Source organism: Delphinapterus leucas, chromosome 11 (genome assembly GCF_059928025.1).
Source record: "Delphinapterus leucas isolate spDelLeu-1000000601 "Yukka" chromosome 11, BTC_Dleu_Yukka2, whole genome shotgun sequence".
Taxonomy (NCBI): domain Eukaryota; kingdom Metazoa; phylum Chordata; class Mammalia; order Artiodactyla; family Monodontidae; genus Delphinapterus; species Delphinapterus leucas.
The window spans coordinates 6,557,596-6,577,197 of record NC_143139.1 but is presented as its reverse complement, the minus strand read 5'-3'; the positions used below and the strand labels follow the sequence as shown (position 1 = coordinate 6,577,197).

Here is a 19,602-nt window from a genome sequence, read left to right as displayed (position 1 = left end):
AGCCACGTGAATCTTGGGAAAGCGGGGGTGGGGGGGGGTGGGGGTGGGGGTGGGGGGGGAGTGGGGGGGGAGATGGTGGAGGGAGCGGGAAGGTAGGAAAGGTCGTGACGAGGAAGTGATGTGACGACTCCTGACTTCCCTTTCGTAGACACAAGACGATGAGGGGAAAATGCTGGTGTCACAACAGTTTCCTCTCAGAGCCCTCAGGTTCAGCCTGCTCTTGTGCTCTCTGGCCACAGCCTATCGTCAGTCCTGCCCCAGCCCTCCCTGGCTCCGTCTCCCCTGGCTGCGTGGGCAGGACCTGCGGGGCAAAGCCGGAGCTATTGTGGATGACAGCAATCAGCCACGCCCCCCTCCTTCCCCTTCTCCCCCAGCCTGCGCTGGAGTTTCTCCTGCCAAAGGCATGTCCACCTTGAGCTGTTTCCTCCTCTCCTCCATCCCTCATCTTTGGGTTACTCCTGGACACTAGGGTAGTTTGTTTGTTTTTTTTACCTTTAAAAATAGTTTATTTCCTTCTTCACCAACACACAAAGACACGCACCTTCTGACCATTATTCAAGGCATCACAAATTCCATAAAAACTTCTATTAATGTATTTGTCTTACATGATTCAAGATAAAGTGGATTTTAAAAGCAAACGGATGCCAGTTACGGGGGCCGGGAGGGGACTAGGGCAGGTACCAGTAATACAGGGCATGCGTTTTTCTAGAGTGTTTATTGAAATCGGCAGTAATCTGCACACTTGCATTGTATGAGTAGTTATCCAAAATTAGCACATCCAGGAGAGGTGCTCCCAGTTTCTCTGTCCCAGGTTGATCAGACTGGTAGAGAAGAGAGTTCCAGTTGCCTCGCTTTCCTTACTGAGCTTATCAGGTGAAGTGACTTGCCCAAGTTCATGATTCTTACAGAACCAGCTTGGAAGCCAGGTCTTCTGTGACTCAGCCTGTTTTCCTGTGACACATGGAGCTGGGATGTCAGGGGCTGGAACCCATGTCACCCCGACTGAGAGAGAGTTCAGTGCCCTTTTGATGACTCTGCTACTGTGGGGCCCGTGTGTGTGAGTCTGTGTGTGTGTGACATGTGATGGAGAGATAGGGCTCTGTTATCTAAAGCTCTTTATACTCTTTATCCTTTGCTTCATGAGCCCTAAAAGCCAATCCTAGTTTGCCCCTGTCCTATTTCTCCAGCTCTCCCATTGTCTCCCTCGCCATGATTTCTTCTTCCCCTGGAGGGATTATGCTCATATACTCTCACCTCCTCCAAGAGACTGGTTAGCTGTTCATATCCCTAGATCCATGCACCTCTCACCATCTTTTGTTTTGTTTTGTTTCGTTTTGTTGCGGTACGCGGGCCTCTCACCGCTGCGGCCCCTCCCACTGCGGAGCACAGGCTCCGGACGCGCAGGCTCAGCGGCCATGGCTCACGGGCCCAGCCGCTCCGCGGCATGTGGGATCTTCCCGGACCGGGGCACGAACCCGTGTCCCCTGCATCGGCAGGCGGACTCTCAACCACTGCGCCACCAGGGAAGCCCCTCACCATCTTTTCTTTTAAACAGAATTTTATTGAACAGTTGAATACCACGTGTCTCAAGACTTTAAACCTGCTGAGTAAATAGGCATTTATCCTAAACAATGACAGAAATTCTCCTTTTGTGCCGGGCTATGTGTGATGGCATTGACGGTTGGCACAGACTACTAAAAATTCCTTGTAACATTAAAAATAGGACATTGACACCTGAAACTAACACAACACTGTAAATCAACTATATTTCAATAAAAATTAAAAAAAAATAGGACACTGAAGTTATTACTGTGAATACAAATTATTACCATTGCTACCACTGACTGAATGCTTAGTATACGGCAAAGCCTTGCTAAACACTTTACATGCGTTTGCTCATCAACGCGTGCTTCCCATTTCTTACATGAGGAGCCTGTGGCTCTTCTGGCGTCTTTACACTGGAAACTGGGCAATTGACTCTTGCACTTTATTTCAGTGACTCTGCTTCTATAAGAGCTCTGCTTCAGGTCCATGCGTACTGTACTTGGAGCCTCCCTGTGTGTTGGTGGAGGCGACCTCCTTCCTCCGTGAGTCCAGCTTCAACCCTCTGGTTCCTCTGAAGCTGGAGGATGGGGCGGAGTGAAGTCAGCCAGAAGTGGGGGCGTCCAAGCTCCGTTCACATCCACAGCTCTGTTCCTGGGATCACAGAGGGGCACCAGGAAAGGGCCAGGGAGGGTGGATAGCAGCGTGGGGAGTCAGCTGGTGGATCAAGAGGCAAAGGGGTGAGTAGCTCTGATTCCAAGTCACAAAGCCCTAGGACCTCACTCCTGTCTGGTCTCCCTGCATTTCCAGCAACGTCAGCGGCTGGAGGACCCGGGGCCTGGACTGGGTCTAGGGAAGGTCATTGTGGCCAGAGAATATTTGGGTGAATGTTGTACCCTTGTTGTGGGATTCATTTGGGAGATGTCCTGCACAGATAAGCATGGCATAAAATACCCAACGAGGGACTTCCCTGATGGTCCAGTGGTTAAGAATCCGCCTTCCAATGCAGGGGATGTGGGTTCCATCCCTGGTTGGGGAACTAGGCCCACCTGCTGCAACTACTGAACCCCGACGTCTCAACTAGAGAGCCCGCATGCTGCAACTACAGAGCCCACATGCTCTGGAGCCTGTGCGCCACAACTAGAGAGAAGCCCAGGCGCTCCAACGAAAGATCCCGCGTGCTGCAACTAAGACCCGACGCAGCCAAAAATAAATAAATATTTTTTAAAAAAACCCAAAGAATCGGGTGGGGGGTCTGACTCAGAAGGACTGATGGGAAGCGGTAATTATGTGTCGTAGCAAAATGGGCCCTTAGTCTGAAGTCAGGAGTCTGGGGGCTGGGCTGGCTCTGCAGGGCACATGACCTGCGTGTCTCTGGGCCTCAGTTTTCTCGATTATAAAACAATGGGGCTGCGGTAGATTATCTCCGAGCGCAATTCGGATTGATGCATCGGAATATTTGGGAAAGGGGCACTGGGAACGTACCAGTAATACCTGATGGAGAGAGCCGTAATTCCACAGCGTTGTCACGGATGTGATCTCATTAGGACTCATGACATCTCTTCCCCACGAAGGCAGGCCAGGCACTGTCGCTCTCATTTCAAAACCGAGGTCTTTTGAGAGGCCCCACCATCGTTTGGAGGCAGAGCCAGGATCCGCTGTAGGGAGCATCGCCCAGCAAAGACTGGATGAGAACTGGGGCGGAGGGGGTGGGGCAGGGAGGTGCGGGGCGGCAGGGCCCCAAGTCAGGGTTAGGCTTTACTCTGAGGTTTGGGTTGGAGGCGTAAATTCCTAAGAAAGTGAGAGATTACGGTGTCAGTGGAGAACTCTGGGGAAAGGGGAAGGGGTTCTAAGGAACACTGAGGACTTGTCTGGCATCAGACGCTTACCTGCCGGTGTCAATAAATCCTGCCGGCAACCTCACGAGACAGCGGCTCTCCATTTTGCAAACTGGAACACAGCACCCGAGTTTGTCCAACACCACCCACGTAAAAAGTAGAGAATCCTGAGCTGGAACCCAGCGAATCTGACTCCAAAGCCCGGAATCCTTCTACTGTGGTTCATTTGGGAAAGGCCGGGCGATGGGGGGAGGGGGCAGGGGGCCGGCGCTCCTGGGTGTCTCTGGGTGGGAGTGGTCAGACCCGCGCACGTGGCAGGGCAGCTGGATCCGGGCGCCCGCGCTCGCACTGGGTACAAAAGGTTAAGGCACCTTGGCCCCCCTCCTCCCGCCTCCTCTCGCCTCCTCCCCCCTCCTCCCGCCTCCTCCCGCCTCCTCCCGCCTCCACCCCGGCTCTTCCTGTCCTGAAGTTGCAACACCCCCCTCTCCCTTCCCCTCCCACCTCCTCTCTGCTTGACTTTTCTCGGAGTTCTCCGAACTCAGGCTGCAGTGCCGGCCTTCCGGGTTTGAGGTCCCCGGGACCCGGCTGTGATCCGCGCCCCAGTCTCAACCCTCCACTCCCCTGCCCGACGCCCGGGCTCCACTCCGGACCCTGCTCATCCTGGGACTGTGTCGCTGCCACTGTCGCCTCTGTCCATCACTGCCTGAGCCCTGATGGGGGAGTGAAAGGCCACAGCTGGCCGGACATGGGCCTCCCCACCGTGCCTGGCCTGCTGCTGCCACTGGTGAGACGGGGGACGGAGGGCGGAGTGGGCTGATGGGCCAGCGGCGCCTGGGGCGGGAGAGAGCCGAGGGCCGGGCCCCAGCCTCAGGCCTGCGCGGCCTGACCTCAAACACTGCCCCATTCATTCGCTGCCCTGAGTCGGGAGCAAGGGAGAAGTTTGAAAGGCAGGGAGGGAAAGGGGTTCCCGGGCTGCCAGGAAGACGGGGGCAGGTGCCCACGGCGGGGGCGGGGGAGTTTGTTAGGAAACCCAAAGGAGTGGGAGACAGAAGGTCTGTCCTCTCAGAGTCCAGATGGCTCTGCATTGTGTCTGGCAGGTCAGCAGTCTTGGGCCGTGGACAGGCGAGGCTGCCGGTGAGCCCGGCTGAGCACACCCTGCTGGAGGGCAGGGACTGGACGCCAGCGAAGTGGGGAAACTGAGTCTGGGAGAGGCCCTGGCTTGGGGCGGGTAGGCTTGGGATGCTGTGTGTTGGAGGCATTTGGGAGGGGGATCGGTAGCCGGATAGGCCTCCCCAGGCCCAGGCCTCCCACCCCGGGGGCACTCTTCACCCTGGATCTGTGGCCACTGTCTGTGGGCCTGACCCTCCTCCCCCTCCTCAGAGCCCTGGACCTGCCCCCCAAGCCCTTCCCATGGACCCAGACAACAGAGCACTTGCTTTCTTCTTCCACAGCTCAGTTTGGGGAAGTTGGTAGACAGTTGTTTTCGTCACTGGAAAATGTCCCTTTCTCTTGCTTCAGCCTTGTTTCAATGTATCCCTGACCCCTCCACGTCCTGCAGTCGTCCTGCGCAGAAACCCAGCCCCTCGCCTCCACCTAGCTGGGGGCACTGCGTTGGTCACTTTCTTCAGGGTTCCTGCTCTTCCCTGGCCCAACCGCCACTCGCCATCTCTCTTCCCCCACCCCTCCTCCCCCACCCCTCCTCCCCCACCTCTCCTCCCCCCACCCCTCCTCCCCCACCTCTCCTCCCCCCACCTCTTCTTCCCCCAGGGTCTTGTACTGTGTCCCCAAATCATCCCTTTCTTTTCTGTCCCGTCTCCTCAGACTTCTCGAGTCTCCTTTCTGAAACTTTCTCTCCAGTTCCTCCCGCTCCCTCTGCTTTAGTCCATGTTTCTAGACCCTAGTTCCCTGCGCAGCACCCCGCCACCTCCTGTGGCCCCAGGCCCACCTTTCCCTCCTGTGCAGGCTGTCCTCCCCAGGGGCTCTCCCTGCTCCCCATCCAGCTGCCCTGCCTTCTCTTGTCTCCTGGCAGTAAATCCCCCCGTCCTGTCCTGACTCCCTCAGGGACTAGCTGCCTGGACTTGAGCAGGTTAACATAACCCTTCATGCCTTGCTTCTTTATCTCTAAGATGGACAGAATCGTCACTACCTCATAATGTCGTTCTGAAGATGAAATAGATAGATATATATTAAGTATTCCATTCATTTCTGCCTGCTCGGCACTAGATACTCTTTTAGGGGCTGGACTTACAACAGTGAACAAAAGTCTTCGCCTTCATGGAGTCTCTATTCTAGTACAGGAACAGGATATAGCAAACAGAAAGCACTCAATAAACGTTAGCTTTCCTATTGTTAATAGTATCAGTAGTGGTTGTAATTAGTGGCTTCTGCGTTTGGAAAACAGAGGTACGGGGGAGCCTGAACAGATGAAGGAATATGCCTGGGGCTGCAGCTGATCCAGCCCGGGTTGGGGTGTGACAGCTAAGGGACCAAGCTCAGCCTGGAGCTGGAGGGGAAACAGGAGGTGTGCAGTGCTGGGTGAGGCTGTCCACGGGCTTTCCAACTGCCCGCCACTCGATGGGCAATGCAGGGAACTGTGATTGTGTGGCGGCGGGGGGGGGGGGGGGGGGGGCGGGGCGTGGAGGTGGGGGAAGAATGCGGGAGAGACTGTAACAGAGCACATAAGATCTTACTGCTCTCAACGAGCTGACAGTCTTGGAGCCAAGACAGCTTACAGCAAAAAATGATTTTAGAGCACTCCGGGGAGAAATGCCCACAAAAGCATTGCGATGTGGTGCCCTGGAACACCCATGGGAGGCAGAACCGGGAGGGTTGTCAGTGCCGTCCTGCTGCCTTTTCTGCTCAGCGGATCTCAGCTCCAGCGCCCGTGCTCCCTGCAGAGACGCAGAGTCCACAGTCACCCGTCTCTGACCCAACTGAGAGCTCAAGCCGTGTATTCACCTGGGCATCCCTGCGGGACCTGCGCCTCTACCGTGCTCCGTAACTGTTTGTTGAATGAATAAAGGATGGAATGAGGGACGAAATGCCTCATAGAAGAGTGGTTTTGGAGCTGAGCTTTAAAGCCACTCACTGGCAGCAGGCTGGAAAGAAAGGGGACTGGTTTGAGGTAGAGCGGAGGAATGGAGAGATGGGATTTTGTGTTGGGGGCTGGTGGTGGCAGGAAGCTGAGCACCTTGGCTGCAGGGGAAGGACCCTGTTGAGGAACAAGAAGAAGCGAGAAAGAGAAAATTGGAGGAAGTGGGGGAAGGGATGGAGAGAGAGTCCTGACTGTGGTCCCAGGTAGAGGAATTCATTCATTCATTCATTCATGAATGGTTCTCTCAGGGCCGCTGCACCTGGGCATGTGTCCAGTATAGCAGTGAGGTACCTCTGCAAGTTCTCATTCAGGGAAAGAGTGACCCATGGAAATGATGTTTGAGGTCCGGCCCCGGAAAGGAAGATTCTCACACCTGTGGGTGCAAGTTGAAGCTTAAATGCAGATAAGAAAGCGTGTAGGATGGATTGGAGCAGGAAAAAGGCGGGAAGATGGTTGCAGTGATCCGGGTGTGAGGCAACCCCTGGACTTGGAAAGGATTGAGAGATGACATGGGACGTCTGGCAAGATGGACTACAGACCGGATGGTAGCACAGGAGGGATGGGGGCTTTGAGGAGAGAAGGGTGGCAAAGAGAAGTTGATGGTGTGACATTTGTCCAGGTCAGGAGGTCGATGGATTTCCTTTGGGGCATGTTGAGGGTCTGGAGAATAGCCAAGTGAAGTGGGCATCTAACAGGCTAGAGCAGAGGTTCTCAGACTCATATCTGCCTTTGTGTCGTTCGTAAGTGACACAAAACCTTCACTCACCAGGGATGCTCAAAAGGAGAGGAAGGCTTGTCAGCATCTCCTGTGAGGGTGTTTGCGGTTGTGCATGTGTGTGGGAAGGAGAGGGGAACTCTCCCCTGGAGATAAATATATGCCTACAGGGAGGCACTGACTCCCATCTTCCCACTTTGGTTTTCACTGGCCTTGACTGGAGTGGAAGACAGATAGTCGTGAAATCACCCAGTCAAACCACATTTATTTCCCTCTTCCGGTTCTGGGTGCCGAGGATTAGACATTATCTCTGACCAAAACACCTTCTCATCTCTCATCGCATAGTTTATGGTCTGTTGGGGAGCCCGTATCTACTCACCCTAGGTAGTTATGGTAAGAGCCCCATAGGTATAGTTTACTCACACTTTCAAAGATCACAGAGTGGCTGTGTATCTCATGAGCTAGAGTGGGGGAAACCTCATTAACGGGGGCTTTCGGGGAGGGAGGCCGGGCCTCAACTGGGCCTTGGAGGAGAAGCTGTCGTGAGCTCCCCAAAGATTTTGACATCAAATGAACACAAGACATTTTAAGTTAATGAACAGATGAATGCAGGACGGGACAGTGAGGCTGCTGGGTGGGAGCTAGACCACAGGGTCGCTCTGCTGTCCACCCCTCCGCCCCCAAGTTGCGGCCCCAGCACAGGAAGTCACACTTAAAAGCCTCCCTAGGCGGAAGTTATGGGGGAGCTGGAGGGGTGCTGGGCCACCCCTTCAACTGTCTCTCCACAGGCACCCCGGCTTCCTGCGCTTCCCCTGCTCCAGGCCACAGGCACTCAGGCTGCCTGGGGTCTGGGCGCTCAGAGTTCACCTCCTATCTCCGCTGTTTTGCTCCAAGATGCAGCGGCTAAGCACTGGAGCCAGCCAGTGCCAAGGAATGGTGCCTGCTGGCTCCTGGGGTCGGAGTGGGCTGGCTCCGGGGGCTGCTGGGGACTGGGGGGAACTGAGTGCTCAGGGCTCTGGAGTTTTGCCTGTGCTGTGGGAGGGGCATGTGGAGCCTCAGAACCGGCCGCATTTCCTAAGGATTGTTTGAGGACCCCAGGGAGGTGCCCAAGCCCAACCCAGCTGGCCAGAACCAGTCAGGCTGTGGGAAGGCAGTGAACCCGGGTGGGAGGGCAGCCTTGGTTTGCTCCCTCCTGGAACTGGGAAGTGTCGGGGGCGGGGTGGGGCTCACGTGAGAAGCCAGGGAAAGGACAAACCCGCAGAGAGACTGGCTGAACCCGGAGGAGGAGCCTGGGCGGGGCTGGGTCTGAAGGAAGGATGCTGAGGGGTGGGAAGGAGCTGAGTGGCCCTCAGGGAGGGGCGGGTAGTGACCTGATGGGAGGAAGCAGGGGGTCGGCCGAGACTTCCCTTTGGGATGGAATGGGATAGGGAGCCATTTCCCGAAAAAGTGGGCCAAGGGGGACTGAGGACCATTGCCTGGCTCCTGGGAGGAGAAGGGGAGGAAAGGGGCCTCTGAGTGGGGATTGGAGGGAGAGACTGGCCCACAGGAGGAAGGGATCGGATCGGGTCCCAATTGCAGGCTGGTCCCTTCAGCCTTTCTGCTGACTCATGACCCTTGAGGAGCTGGGGAAGCTGCTGGTTCCCTCTCCCTCCCCTAGATTCCCTCCCTCCCTCTGGCCTGAGTCACCGGGCAGAGCTTCTGGGAAGAGATTTCCCTTTCCCGGATCTGACTTAACCCCCAAAGTGCTGGAGATCGCGGTGGGAGGCACGTGGACTGAGAAGGTGCCTCTCCCTCCTTCCTGGGAAGGACCCCCACCCCACCCCAACCCGCCGCCGTTCTTTTTCCTGATGCTGTCTCTGTCTCCGGTTGGCTCTGCTCCCAGCCTCCTGGATGGAATTCCAAGTGCCAGTGACCTTAGGTGCTGTGAGCCCTTCTTCGGGGAAAGGAACCACACTCTCAGGACTGGGAAGTCCTTCCCATAAACACTCCAAACTTTTCCTGTTGCTCTGGAAGCCTCAGCCCTGTTCTCAGGGGAGGTGGCACAGCGCTGGAGTGGCCAGGGAAGGGTGCTGCCTCTGGGTGGGGAGGGCGCCCTACACCCCTGGGGGGTGGCAGCTGGGTTTCTGAATGTGGCTTCCCCTGTGTGGGGCTGGGGCGGGGGCTTGGGCTTCAGGGCCGCTGCAGCGACACCTAGCGGGGGACTTGGGTGTGACCTGCCTACAGCCTTGGGCTACCAGGCCCTCCTGTCCTGGGCTGGGGTTTCTGGGATCTGATTAGCCTGTTGCTCCCAAAGTTTAACATCCTTGGAGGACATCCTCTTATCTTCATATAAGGCGGGCTTTATAGCAGAGAAAACAAGATCAAGGGCCAGGGAAAGCCAGGAAGAGGCTGGTAGGAGGTGAAACAGCAAAGTCTGGGTTGGAGCTCAACACAGCCTCCTGGCTGTGCCGTCCCAGCTCTAAAGCCAGGGCTGGGCGAGTGATTCCGGGACGGGGGGCCCGGCCTGGGGCCGGAAAACAGGCTCCCCGGACACCCCGATGTGCAGAGGGCAGAGGGACTCCCTGGCACGCCCTCAGCTCCTGGCTCGGTGGTCTTTGAGCCAGACCCCCAGCCTCCAGCCGGCTACGATTACATGTAACCTCCATGCCTGTGCCCACTCCCGCCCCACCTAAACCTCATCACCTTTCTACCCCCATCCCTGACCCTGAACTTTCCCTTTTTCTCCACTCCCCATTTGCCCTGGCCAACCTGGGGTATTCGTGCAGGTTTACTGGTGGAAGGGGATGCAGCACGGAGTCCGAGGGCAGGCTCCTGAGTGAGGTTTCGGTACAGATTTACAAAGAAACTCTTCCTGTGGCTTCTGCCCGCTGTCCAGGAATGGCCGCCACAGGGACATCACTCACCTCCACTCCAATCTGATGTTACAAAAAACCTTTTTAACGGCATAACATAATTCAGGAAAGTGCACAGATCCTAACTGTTCACCTCCGTGGACGTGCACAAAGTGCACCCAGATGGAGAAATGCCACCCCAATCTCTGGGGCTACTCGTCGGAAGGAAGGGCCTGTTCCCAACCCAGAAAACTCCTTGAACATCTGCCCTGTGTCCAGCACTAACAGCTGCTTTAGGGAAATAAGGATACAATACAGCCCGTGCCTGGAGTTTACCAACCTTGAGTTGAAAGGACAGAAACGCACACACAGGACAACCAGAGAACAACTAGATGGCACTGTACCGGCAGCCTAGGCTTAGAGGAGAACGTGGCGTGTGAGCGGGAGTGGCCTGGGGAGAATGTTCCGCTGAGAAAAGACTTGAGCTGGGAAGGCTTTAGACTCGCTCCCTCTGAGACCCCACCCCTCCCTCTCCTGATGGGGTCTTCTCCATCTGACTCTTCCCCAGGTGCTCCGGGCTGTGTTGGTGGATGTGTACCCCGCGGGGATTCATGGGCTGGTCCCTCACCCCGGGGACCGGGAGAAGAGAGAGAGTTCATGTCCCCAAGGGAAATATAGCCACCCTCAAAATAATTCCATTTGCTGCACGAAGTGCCACAAAGGTAGGAGGGGGGGTAACCGTGGGGCTCCTCAGGGGGCCCTGCTTCTCCCTTTGCTCTTTCCAGATGTTCCGGAACGTGGGGGCCCTGACTTGGCTGCCTCTCCAGGGCTGGGAGTTTCTCCCTCCTTTCCTCTCCCGGGGACTTCGGGGAGGTGCCCGGGCCGTCCTGGGGCTGGGGATCCTGGCTGCAGCCTAACCCCGACCCCCCAATCACAGGTACCTACCTGTACAATGATTGTCCGGGCCCGGGGCTGGACACGGACTGCAGGGTGTGTGCCCGCGGCACCTTTACCGCTTCGGAGAACCACCTCAGACAATGTCTGAGCTGCTCCAAGTGCCGGAAAGGTAAGTCTCAGCAGGGGGGGCGGGGCTCTAAACCGACTGGGTCAGGTGGGTGTGCGCGTCTTGTCTCCAGGGGAAGGTACGAAGCTGTGCTGCTGCGGGTGGGCAGGGATGCATGTGCACAAGTGAACGAATGCATGGGTGTGAGCGTGCGTTACCCAGAGAGACACACCCGGTGGGGACAGTGGGAGCTCATACCCCATCTACTCCCCGCACCAGAAATGTTCCAGGTGGAGATTGCTCCTTGCGCAGTGGACCAGGATACCGTGTGTGGCTGCAGGAAGAACCAGTATCGGAAGTATTGGAGTGAAACTCTGTTCCAGTGTCTGAACTGCAGCCTCTGCCCCAACGGCACGGTGCACCACTCCTGTGAGCATGGCCCTCCCGACCCAGCTGCTCACCCCGTCTCTGGAGGGCGGTCTCCAGCTTGCTGTACCCCTGCCCCCGCTGGTTCTCCCTCCGGCCCTCAGGGTGCTGGGCCATCCTCCTTCAGCTGTGCCGCATCTCTCCCTACAGGCAAGGAGAGACAGGACACCGTCTGCCACTGCCATGTGGGGTTCTTTCTAAGAGAAGCTGAGTGCGTCTCCTGTGCTCAGTGAGTACTTCTGCTGGCTGCTGGGCACCAGATCGGCATGGGAGAAGGAGACTGTGGGAGGTGCTCTGGCTCCTCCAGGCTGTTTGGATGGGAGACACTTCATGTCAAGATACCAGACAGTCCTCCCTGCCCCCAACTTGTTCCTAAAATCTCATGAAGTCTCTGTGGATAGAGGCGCATACCGCAAGGACTTGAAGTTCCTTTTAGACATTCAGATGTTTTTTGGAAGACGTTCAGATTCTTGGGCAACAGACCCTGCTATGGATTCTAGGAATACACTTTTACATCTCTGAGATCATACTGCGTCTTACAGCAGTTGACGGTGTGTCACGGTTCAGTTGGCACCTGTGCATGTGTGTGTGTGTGTGTGTGTGTGTGTAGGATGTAAATCGTAATGTCTCTGATTATTGATCTTAGGTTTAATGCAGTATGCACTTTCCTCCCCAGTCCCTTTGACCACACCTCCTCACTCCTTCTGGCTCTGCAGAGGCTGTTCTTGCACACTTGCTTGCAAAGAGGAAACTGAGGGTTCTAAAGTTGAATTGCCCTGGGTTTAACATCTCAGGCTGTGTGAGCTTGGGCAAGTGACTTAACATCTCTGAGCCTTAGTTGTTTTTACCTTTAAAGTAAGGATAATGACACCAGGTTGGCAAAGCTGTAAGAACCACAAAAAATAGCCACAAAGTGTCTGACAAGAAACTATGTTCTTTTTCCCACGAGTCTCTTCCCCTTAAAAGCACTTCTACACCCCTTCCGTGTGGTTCTCACCAGGAGCTTGTGAGGTGGGCAAAATAACCTCTCCCTGCTTTCAGATTCCTGCTGAGAACTCACCTCCTCAAGTTCCTTCTAGGACCCCTGATGTAGTTCTCATTAGTCCATGCTGCCCAGTGCCAGCTCCAAAACGGGAAGATGCACTTGTTCTAGAGTGTTCTCTGGCTGCCCCCAGCAAGATGTTTCTTAATTGTTCACATGCATGCTAGACCCCTCTCTCAAAGTTAGGTGCTGTCACCAGCAGTGTCATCTAGAGAAAAAGCTCTTTAACCTTTTTTTCACTGGATTCTCATCAGTGAAACAGTGATAAAATAACAATTCAGTGACAGTCAGCATTTACTGAGGGCTTACTATATGTCAGGCGTAATTATCTCACTTAACCCTCAGTCTTGACAGTGGGTAGGTCCCTGCTTTACTGATGAGGAAACTGAGGCTCACAGGTGAAGTGATTTGCCTGGAGTCACACTGCTAGCCAATGAATGGGGCTGGAATTTATACCTGACTCTGACTGCTTTTAACTCTTTTTCTACATAGCGTCTTTTTTTTTTTTTTTTTTTGCGGTACGCGGGCCTCTCACTGTTGTGGCCTCCCCCGTCGTGGAGCACAGGCTCCGGACGCGCAGGCTCAGCGGCCATGGCTCACGGGCCCAGCCGCTCCGCGGCATGTGGGATCCTCCCAGGCCGGGGCACGAACCTGTGTCCCCTCCATCGGCAGGCGGACTCTCAACCACTGCGCCACCAGGGAAGCCCTCTACATAGCTTCTTCAAGATCAAATCCAACTCTAAAATGAAATGATTTGGGGATTAACTAATGTTTCTTTCCTCCGCATCAATTCCCAAGATAGGATTAATTTCCATTATATCAAGAGATAGCTAAAATATTTGTAAAGCCAAGACTTTCCAACAATCTGTGTGGTTTCTTTCTTTTTCTTTTTTTCCTGTATTCCTCTTACGGGGGGCCCCTACTCACCAGCCCTCTCTCTTCTTTTAGCTGTAAGAACACGGAGTGCGAGAAGTTATGTCCAGCTCTACCTGTAACTAGTAACAACTCTCAGGACCCAGGTGAGGAGAATTATCCTGGTGCCCATGCCCACGGACCCTTTCCTAGTCATGCCCCTCCCCATCCGTCCTGCCCTGCTACCTCCAGAGCCCCTCTCCTCTGACCACAATCTGCTCTGTTTCCAGGCACTACAGTACTGTTGCCCCTGGTGATCATATTTGGTCTTTGCCTGGCATCCTTCCTCCTCATTGTTTTAGCATGCCGATACCAGCGGTGGAAGCCCAAGCTCTACTCCATCAGTGAGTGGGGACTTTGGGAAGGGAAAGGGTGCTGGTAGGAATGCAGGAGGAGGCTTCAGAGGAGGCGGGAGGGAGGGGTGCACAGGCATGGAGGGAGATGAGTGTCCCCTTAGTTTGCTGGCGAGGACCCCACTGGCATGAGGTGGTCTTGGACGGCTGGTGAGAGCTCATACTGCATCAGTAGCTCTCTCGTCCCTGGGGCCACATAGGCCCTGAAGCATGTCACCACAAGTACCCACCGCCAGCCCCATGATGGGTGCCAGGGTTGAGAGAGGAAGTGAAATCTGTGACGCTTTGTCTCTTTTTTCTCAGTTTGTGGGCAGTCGGCTCCTGTAAAGGAGGTAAGGTGAAACCGGGGAACTACCCGCAGTCTTCCCTGACTGTCCGTTGTCATCTTGTAACACCCAAATCACCCGGAATCACCCTTCGTCCTGGGGCTCCCCTGATTCCCTCTAGCCCCAACTCCCGTCCAGAATCCAGAAGGAGGGCTGGGGCTGTATTTCCTCTTCCCCGCTAATGCTGTGCCTTCTCTCTCTCTCAGGGGGAGCCAGAGCCCCTGGCCCCGGCCCCAAGCTTCAGTCCCATCCCGAGCTTCAGTCCTGCCTCCAGTCCCACCTTCACCCCCTGTGACCCGCCGTGGTCCAACTTCAGAGTCACATCACTCCCCAGAGAGATGGCCCCGCCCCACCAAGGGGCTGGCCCCATCCTCCCTGCGCCTCCAGCCTCCACCCCCGTCCCCACCCCTGTGCAGAAGTGGGAGGCCAGCGCCCACGGCGCCCCCAGCGCCCCCGCTCCGCTCGCAGATGGTGAGTTCCTCATTCATCCTCGCAGGGAACCCCGGCCGGGGAGGCGGGCGGGCGTGGGCCGGGCGGGGAGGGCCGCCGCTCCGGGCTCACCGCGCCGCCTCCCGGCAGCTGACCCCGCGACACTGTACGCTGTGGTGGACGGCGTGCCCCCGTTGCGCTGGAAGGAGTTCGTGCGGCGGCTGGGGCTGAGTGATCACGAAATCGAGCGGCTGGAGCTGCAGAACTTGCGCTGCCTGCGCGAGGCACAGTACAGCATGCTGGCGGCCTGGCGGCGGCGCACCCCGCGGCGCGAGGCCACGCTGGAGCTGCTGGGCCGCGTGCTCCGCGACATGGACCTGCTCGGCTGCCTGGAGGACATCGAGGAGGCGCTGGGCGGCCCCGCCCGCCTCGCGCCCGAGCCCCGCCTTCCCCGATGAGGCCACGCCCCGGCCCCTGCGGGCAGCCCTGAGACGGCTGCTTCCTGCCCCAGGCAGCCTGGAAGGACCTGCGAGATGCCCTCTGGATCCCCGTTTTTCTGGAGGGGAAGGGTCTTGGCGGAGCAGGCATGATCCGGCAGCCACTTAACCTGGTGCTACTCCCTCAGTGTATATCTCAGCTGCCTGAGCATTGCCAGCGGGTGAGCTGTGTGTAGTGTGTGTGTCAGAGTGTGTGTGTCTGTGTGATGTGGAGTGTGTGTTACTCGTGAGAGAGGCTGAGTGTGCCAGGAGCCCAGGCGGTGGCTGCGGGGATGAGGGGCGCCTCATTGCCCATTTTGGACTTGGAGAACCCAGCAAGGCTGCTTGGGGGCCCCGGTTGGTCCCTGAGCCCGTTTCACAGTAGATAAGCAATCTTTGTTTCCATTATGTACACTAATAGAACCTTTGTCCCCCTGCCTGGACAAGCACAGAGTAAGCCGAAGTGTCCCAAGGCAGGGGAGGCACAGAACAAAGGGCCCTCCCGCTGGAGCTGTGGACTTTTGTAAATACACTAAAAGCCCGGAATTAAAGCTCTGCTCCTGGAGGGAGTGGCCTTTCTGCCTGGCGCGTGTGGGAGGCGGGGCCAGAGCCGTGATCCTGGCGGATTAGCGGGGCGGGGGGATACCTCACCCTCGTGCAGCCCAGTAACAGAGGAGTCACCTGTGCTCAGTCTGTGACTCCTCACCCGCCAGGTTCTCTTTGCCCCGCCCTCATCTAGTGCTGGTTGGACGGCCATCTTTATGCACAACTTTATGTGGGACTCTGGTGTGTCTGTGGCACATCGGTGTACAGCTCTTGATCCCCAAAGTCCTCAGAGCAGGAAGGGCAGGGTGCCTGGGGAAGTGTCCTTGAGGTAGAATCCAGGGGTGGAGGTGGTGACCAGCACTCTTAGGGAGGTATTCCCTCACACCTCTCTGCAAAGGCAAGAGGCAGGTGTCAGGTAGGCAGACATGGGGTGAAGAGTGAGGCTAAAGGCCCCTCCCCGCCATGACCCCCCTCTGGTCCTGCCCTCCTGTGTTGTCCCGCCACCCCCCCTGCCCCGGCATCCCCTCTGGCTCCATACTGGCCTTCCCCTCCGCTCCATCCCACGCCAGCTTCCCTTCTGCACTTACGATGTGGACAGGGGCGTGTCCAGGTGTATGACGTGAAGCCCCCGCATCCTCTGCAGTTGGACCCGAGTCAGCTTCCGAGGTCTGCTGTCCCCAGGCTCGGGGACTCTCTCAATCCTTTGGCTGGCCAGTTCCTCCCGGATCTCTTGGAGCATGTCCTCGGCCCGGAGCGGGTGAGGGGAGGGGCTGTAGCCGGGTCCCAGGAAGGGCCCCTCTTCCTCATCCCCTGAGGATTCCCAGGGGCTTTCCCCAGAAGAGTCAGTGTGGGTCAGGGAGGGGGAGAGCTGCCCCCGAAGTCGGGCCCTATGTAAGGTTTCCACTACCACATTCTCTCCAACCGAGGTCCCGCCTTCTTCCTCAGACCAGGTCGGTGGGTCTCCCCTGGGAAGGCTGCCTCCTTTCTGGACACTTGCCTCTGGCAGTTCAGGGGTGCTTCGGCGTTGGGGAGCTTGGGGGTCAGGAGGCTGGAGATGCAAAGGAACATCTCGGAGGTCCAGGGTGGAGAAGGTGCGGCGAGGGTCCTGCCGAAGGACCTTGGAGCGTAGACGGCTTGGCAGAAAGTGGGACGCCTTGGGGGAGCCTGGGATCAGAGTGCCATAGCCAGAGTCCGAGGTATCATCTGGTACCAAGGGAGCACCTTCATCTGTGTCTTCTGTCACCACCAGCTGGGGGATGACGGTCGAGGACTCAGGAGTCCTACAGTTACTAGCAAATGGTCAGAGTCAGATGCTGAGGGGTCAAGTTCAAGTCCAGGGAGTCTCCCTTGATCCCTCCATCCAGAAATGGGCCCTCCTCCAGACTTATTTTGGTATCACTTTTACACTGCACTGATTGTTTTTCTCATCTCACTGGCTAGACTATAAGCTCCTTTAAGGCATTTTAGCCCCTGCACTCAGTCCAGAAACTCGTTACCAAGTATTTGCTGAGTGCTTCCCGAGCTCCCCTGAGGTTATCCCCCAGTGATGGAGTCTTTTTTTCTCTATAACCGTGCTGCTCAACAGCTGTGTTATTTTGGGTGAAACTCTCACGCTCTCTGGGGATTTGAACTAGCCGGGTCCCTGCAGCTCTGACATTCTGCAAACCCATACGGGCCTTCACTCTCCATCCCCGGCCTGGGGAACCTGATTCTCTCAGGGAATTTGTGCCTCTCGTGCCTGTTTCCTTCACCCTGTGCCAGCCGTAGGCTGGCTAACCCCATAGGCTGTCTCATGTGGCCTTTCGCACGGCTGGTGTCAACCTGTAGCCTGGGTTCCTCAGTCTGGTCCCAGTCCCCCCAAAAGCTGTAATACCATTTCCCAACCTTGTGGGCTCCTCTGCCCTCCCTCCCTGCCTGCAGCCCCCCTCCTCTGGGAGGCCTTGTACGCCCTGTAGGTCTTACCTTCCCTCTGTGCTGCTCTCAGAGCCTTCCACCGAAGGCATGGAGGGCCTGGGGCCTGGGGACTCCCCGTCCCGGTCCTGATAGAGGGCCAGGAGCTCCCTCTTCTGTTGGATGTGCTCCTCTGCCTTCAGCTTTTGCAGGGTGACCTGGGGTGGGGATACTTTCATTAAGAGCTCTCATTTATTGAGCACCTGCTGTATGCCAGGCACCATGCTAAGTGCTTTACATACATTATCTTGCTTTCTCTTCACCACCGCCGCCCTATGAGGCAGATGTTTTTGCTCCTACTTTACTCCTGAGAAACAGAGACTCTGAGGTTAAGTAACTGCCACGGTCATGCCGCGGGAAGGTAGGACGGAGCCAGTGTTTGAACTCTTGAGCTGGTCCTAGGATGTGTGGGGTAAACATAAGGCCCCTTTTCCTACTTGTACGTTCTTCCTGCCTCTCACATCCCCTTGGCAAGCCAAGGTCTGGTCTGTTTCTTCCTTCAGGAAGTCCTCCCTGATTGGTGGTGATGGTGGCATAATTGCTCTGAATGATGCTGGGCCCTCAGGTTACTCTTTCTCCTACCACCAGGGTGGGCAGGGGCAGGCTTTGTCCTGGGTTGAGGACTTTGTTGTCCTTCAGAGTTGACAACAAGACCACCCCAAGAGGAATGGAGAGAGGATACATTATATTTTGTCTTCCTTAGCATTTTCATACAGGCGCCACCGGAATAAAATAGTAATATCTGAGAAGTGGTTTATGAAGCGCCTCTACGTGCAGGCGGTCATTTGACACACACCGTCACCCTGCAGTGTATTAGCCGATTTTACAGATGGGAAAACAAGGCTTAGAAAGATGAGTGGACTTGATCCAGGGCGCACAGGTCATTTGACACACACCGTCACCCTGCAGTGTATTAGTCGATTTTACAGATGGGAAAACAAGGCTTAGAAAGATGAGTGGACTTGATCCAGGGTGCACAGGTAGAGAGAAGCAGAATTGGGGCTGGGTCTTTCTCTGTGAGTCCTAGTTCAGTAACTGCACTATTTTTCAAGGGCAGCCTTAGAAAGGGTCAGGAATTACCAAAGGACAACTTTCTCTTGGGGGAGGGGAGGGATGGCAAGGGAACCCTTGGAGAGGCCAAAGGCGGAGGCTTGGCAAAAAGAGGTGGTGGAGGCTGCTGGGGGCGGCGCTGATACCAGCACCGGCTGGAATGGCCTTATCATTGTGCACATATTGAAGTACGTTCGTGCTGGTGAGCAAAGGGCTACTGCCCAAGCCTCCCACCTTCCTTCACCAGGACTACCCTGCCCTCCAAGATCCAGCAGCAGAGGGATAACATCTGGCACAGCAGGGGGCCTCTAGGATCATCACCACCACCACCACCCACCCACCCCATCCCCGCCTCCCCAAGCTCTACTCTGATTGGTTGATGCCCATTCCATTCTGGTTATTAAGTAATTTGAATATGCCCCTCCCCTCACCCCCTTCAGGTATATGAACGGCAATTCTTAGGCAACTCTGGACCTTCCCAAAGCCTCTCCAGAAACACAACGGGGTGGGGGGTAGCTGGGTCTGTACAAGAGACATGTTGGAGAAAAGGATGAACAGGGACAGGAAAATGACCTCAGGCTTGTATTTCCAATTTTCCTGCCCTGGCTTCCCAGCCACTGTCTCATGCAAGGATTCTCAGCAGTCTCACAAGACTTGCTCTGTCGGCCAGAGCCAGGGATGATGGTGTCTGGGGGCAGGAGACCAGCACACCAGGCCAGGTCCTGTGACCTTTTCCGCATCTCCCAGCTGTGCAGAGTAACGAGGGTGGGAGGAGCCGCTCTTGGGGTCAGGGTGGGGCTGGGGTCAGGGTGAGGCTGGGGCAGCCTGCTGAGATGCCCTTTGGCCCCATATGACTCAAGTTCAAGTTTATCTTTGGGATGTCCAGGATAGAGATGGTGTGTGGAGGAAAAGAACTGGGAGGAAGGCGGCTGGGGGGTGGTCTGGAAGGAACGTCTGTCCCATACAAGCATCTCCACTAAACTCTCCCGTGGGCCCACCTGGGAAGAAGCAGGGAGGCAAGGGGTGGGGTGGGGATGGAGGACCCGACACCTCAGGTACCAGGGACCGG

At 56.3% G+C, this 19,602-nt stretch overlaps 2 protein-coding genes and 1 long non-coding RNA gene across 16 annotated transcripts in view; 1 reads left to right on the top strand and 2 right to left on the bottom strand.

The window, feature by feature from the left end:
* Positions 1-134: 134 nt before the first annotated feature.
* On the bottom strand, positions 135-3,783 carry LOC111176658 (uncharacterized). Its single transcript, XR_002645106.3, has 3 exons — positions 3,432-3,783; positions 3,028-3,333; positions 135-2,259 (listed from the first exon to the last, which is right to left on the bottom strand). It is a non-coding gene; the product is annotated as an uncharacterized LOC111176658 (long non-coding RNA).
* A 72-nt stretch (positions 3,784-3,855) lies between these two features.
* On the top strand, positions 3,856-15,552 carry TNFRSF1A (TNF receptor superfamily member 1A). The gene is made up of 10 exons (XM_022577365.3): positions 3,856-4,164; positions 10,589-10,742; positions 10,958-11,086; positions 11,303-11,452; positions 11,600-11,678; positions 13,440-13,510; positions 13,634-13,747; positions 14,060-14,088; positions 14,289-14,553; positions 14,662-15,552. The coding sequence occupies exons 1-10, from the start codon at positions 4,126-4,128 to the stop codon at positions 14,967-14,969; spliced, it is 1,338 nt and encodes a 445-aa protein (XP_022433073.1). The 5' UTR covers positions 3,856-4,125; the 3' UTR covers positions 14,970-15,552.
* The window catches only part of PLEKHG6 (pleckstrin homology and RhoGEF domain containing G6), a 16,409-nt gene continuing 12,321 nt past the window's right edge, over positions 15,515-19,602 (bottom strand). For 4 of the 14 annotated variants that reach the window (XM_089920179.1, XM_089920181.1, XM_089920187.1 and 1 more), the window contains 3 exons: positions 17,496-17,641; positions 16,121-16,822; positions 15,533-15,922 (listed from right to left, as the gene is read on the bottom strand). In XM_089920179.1, coding sequence (XP_089776305.1) covers positions 15,913-15,922; positions 16,121-16,822; positions 17,496-17,641 — 858 coding nt within the window. In that variant the 3' untranslated portion in view covers positions 15,533-15,912. Of the gene's footprint in view, positions 15,923-16,116; positions 16,823-17,495; positions 17,642-19,602 lie in introns of those variants that run through there. The other 10 variants (XM_089920176.1, XM_089920177.1, XM_089920178.1 and 7 more) reach the window with 7 other exon arrangements.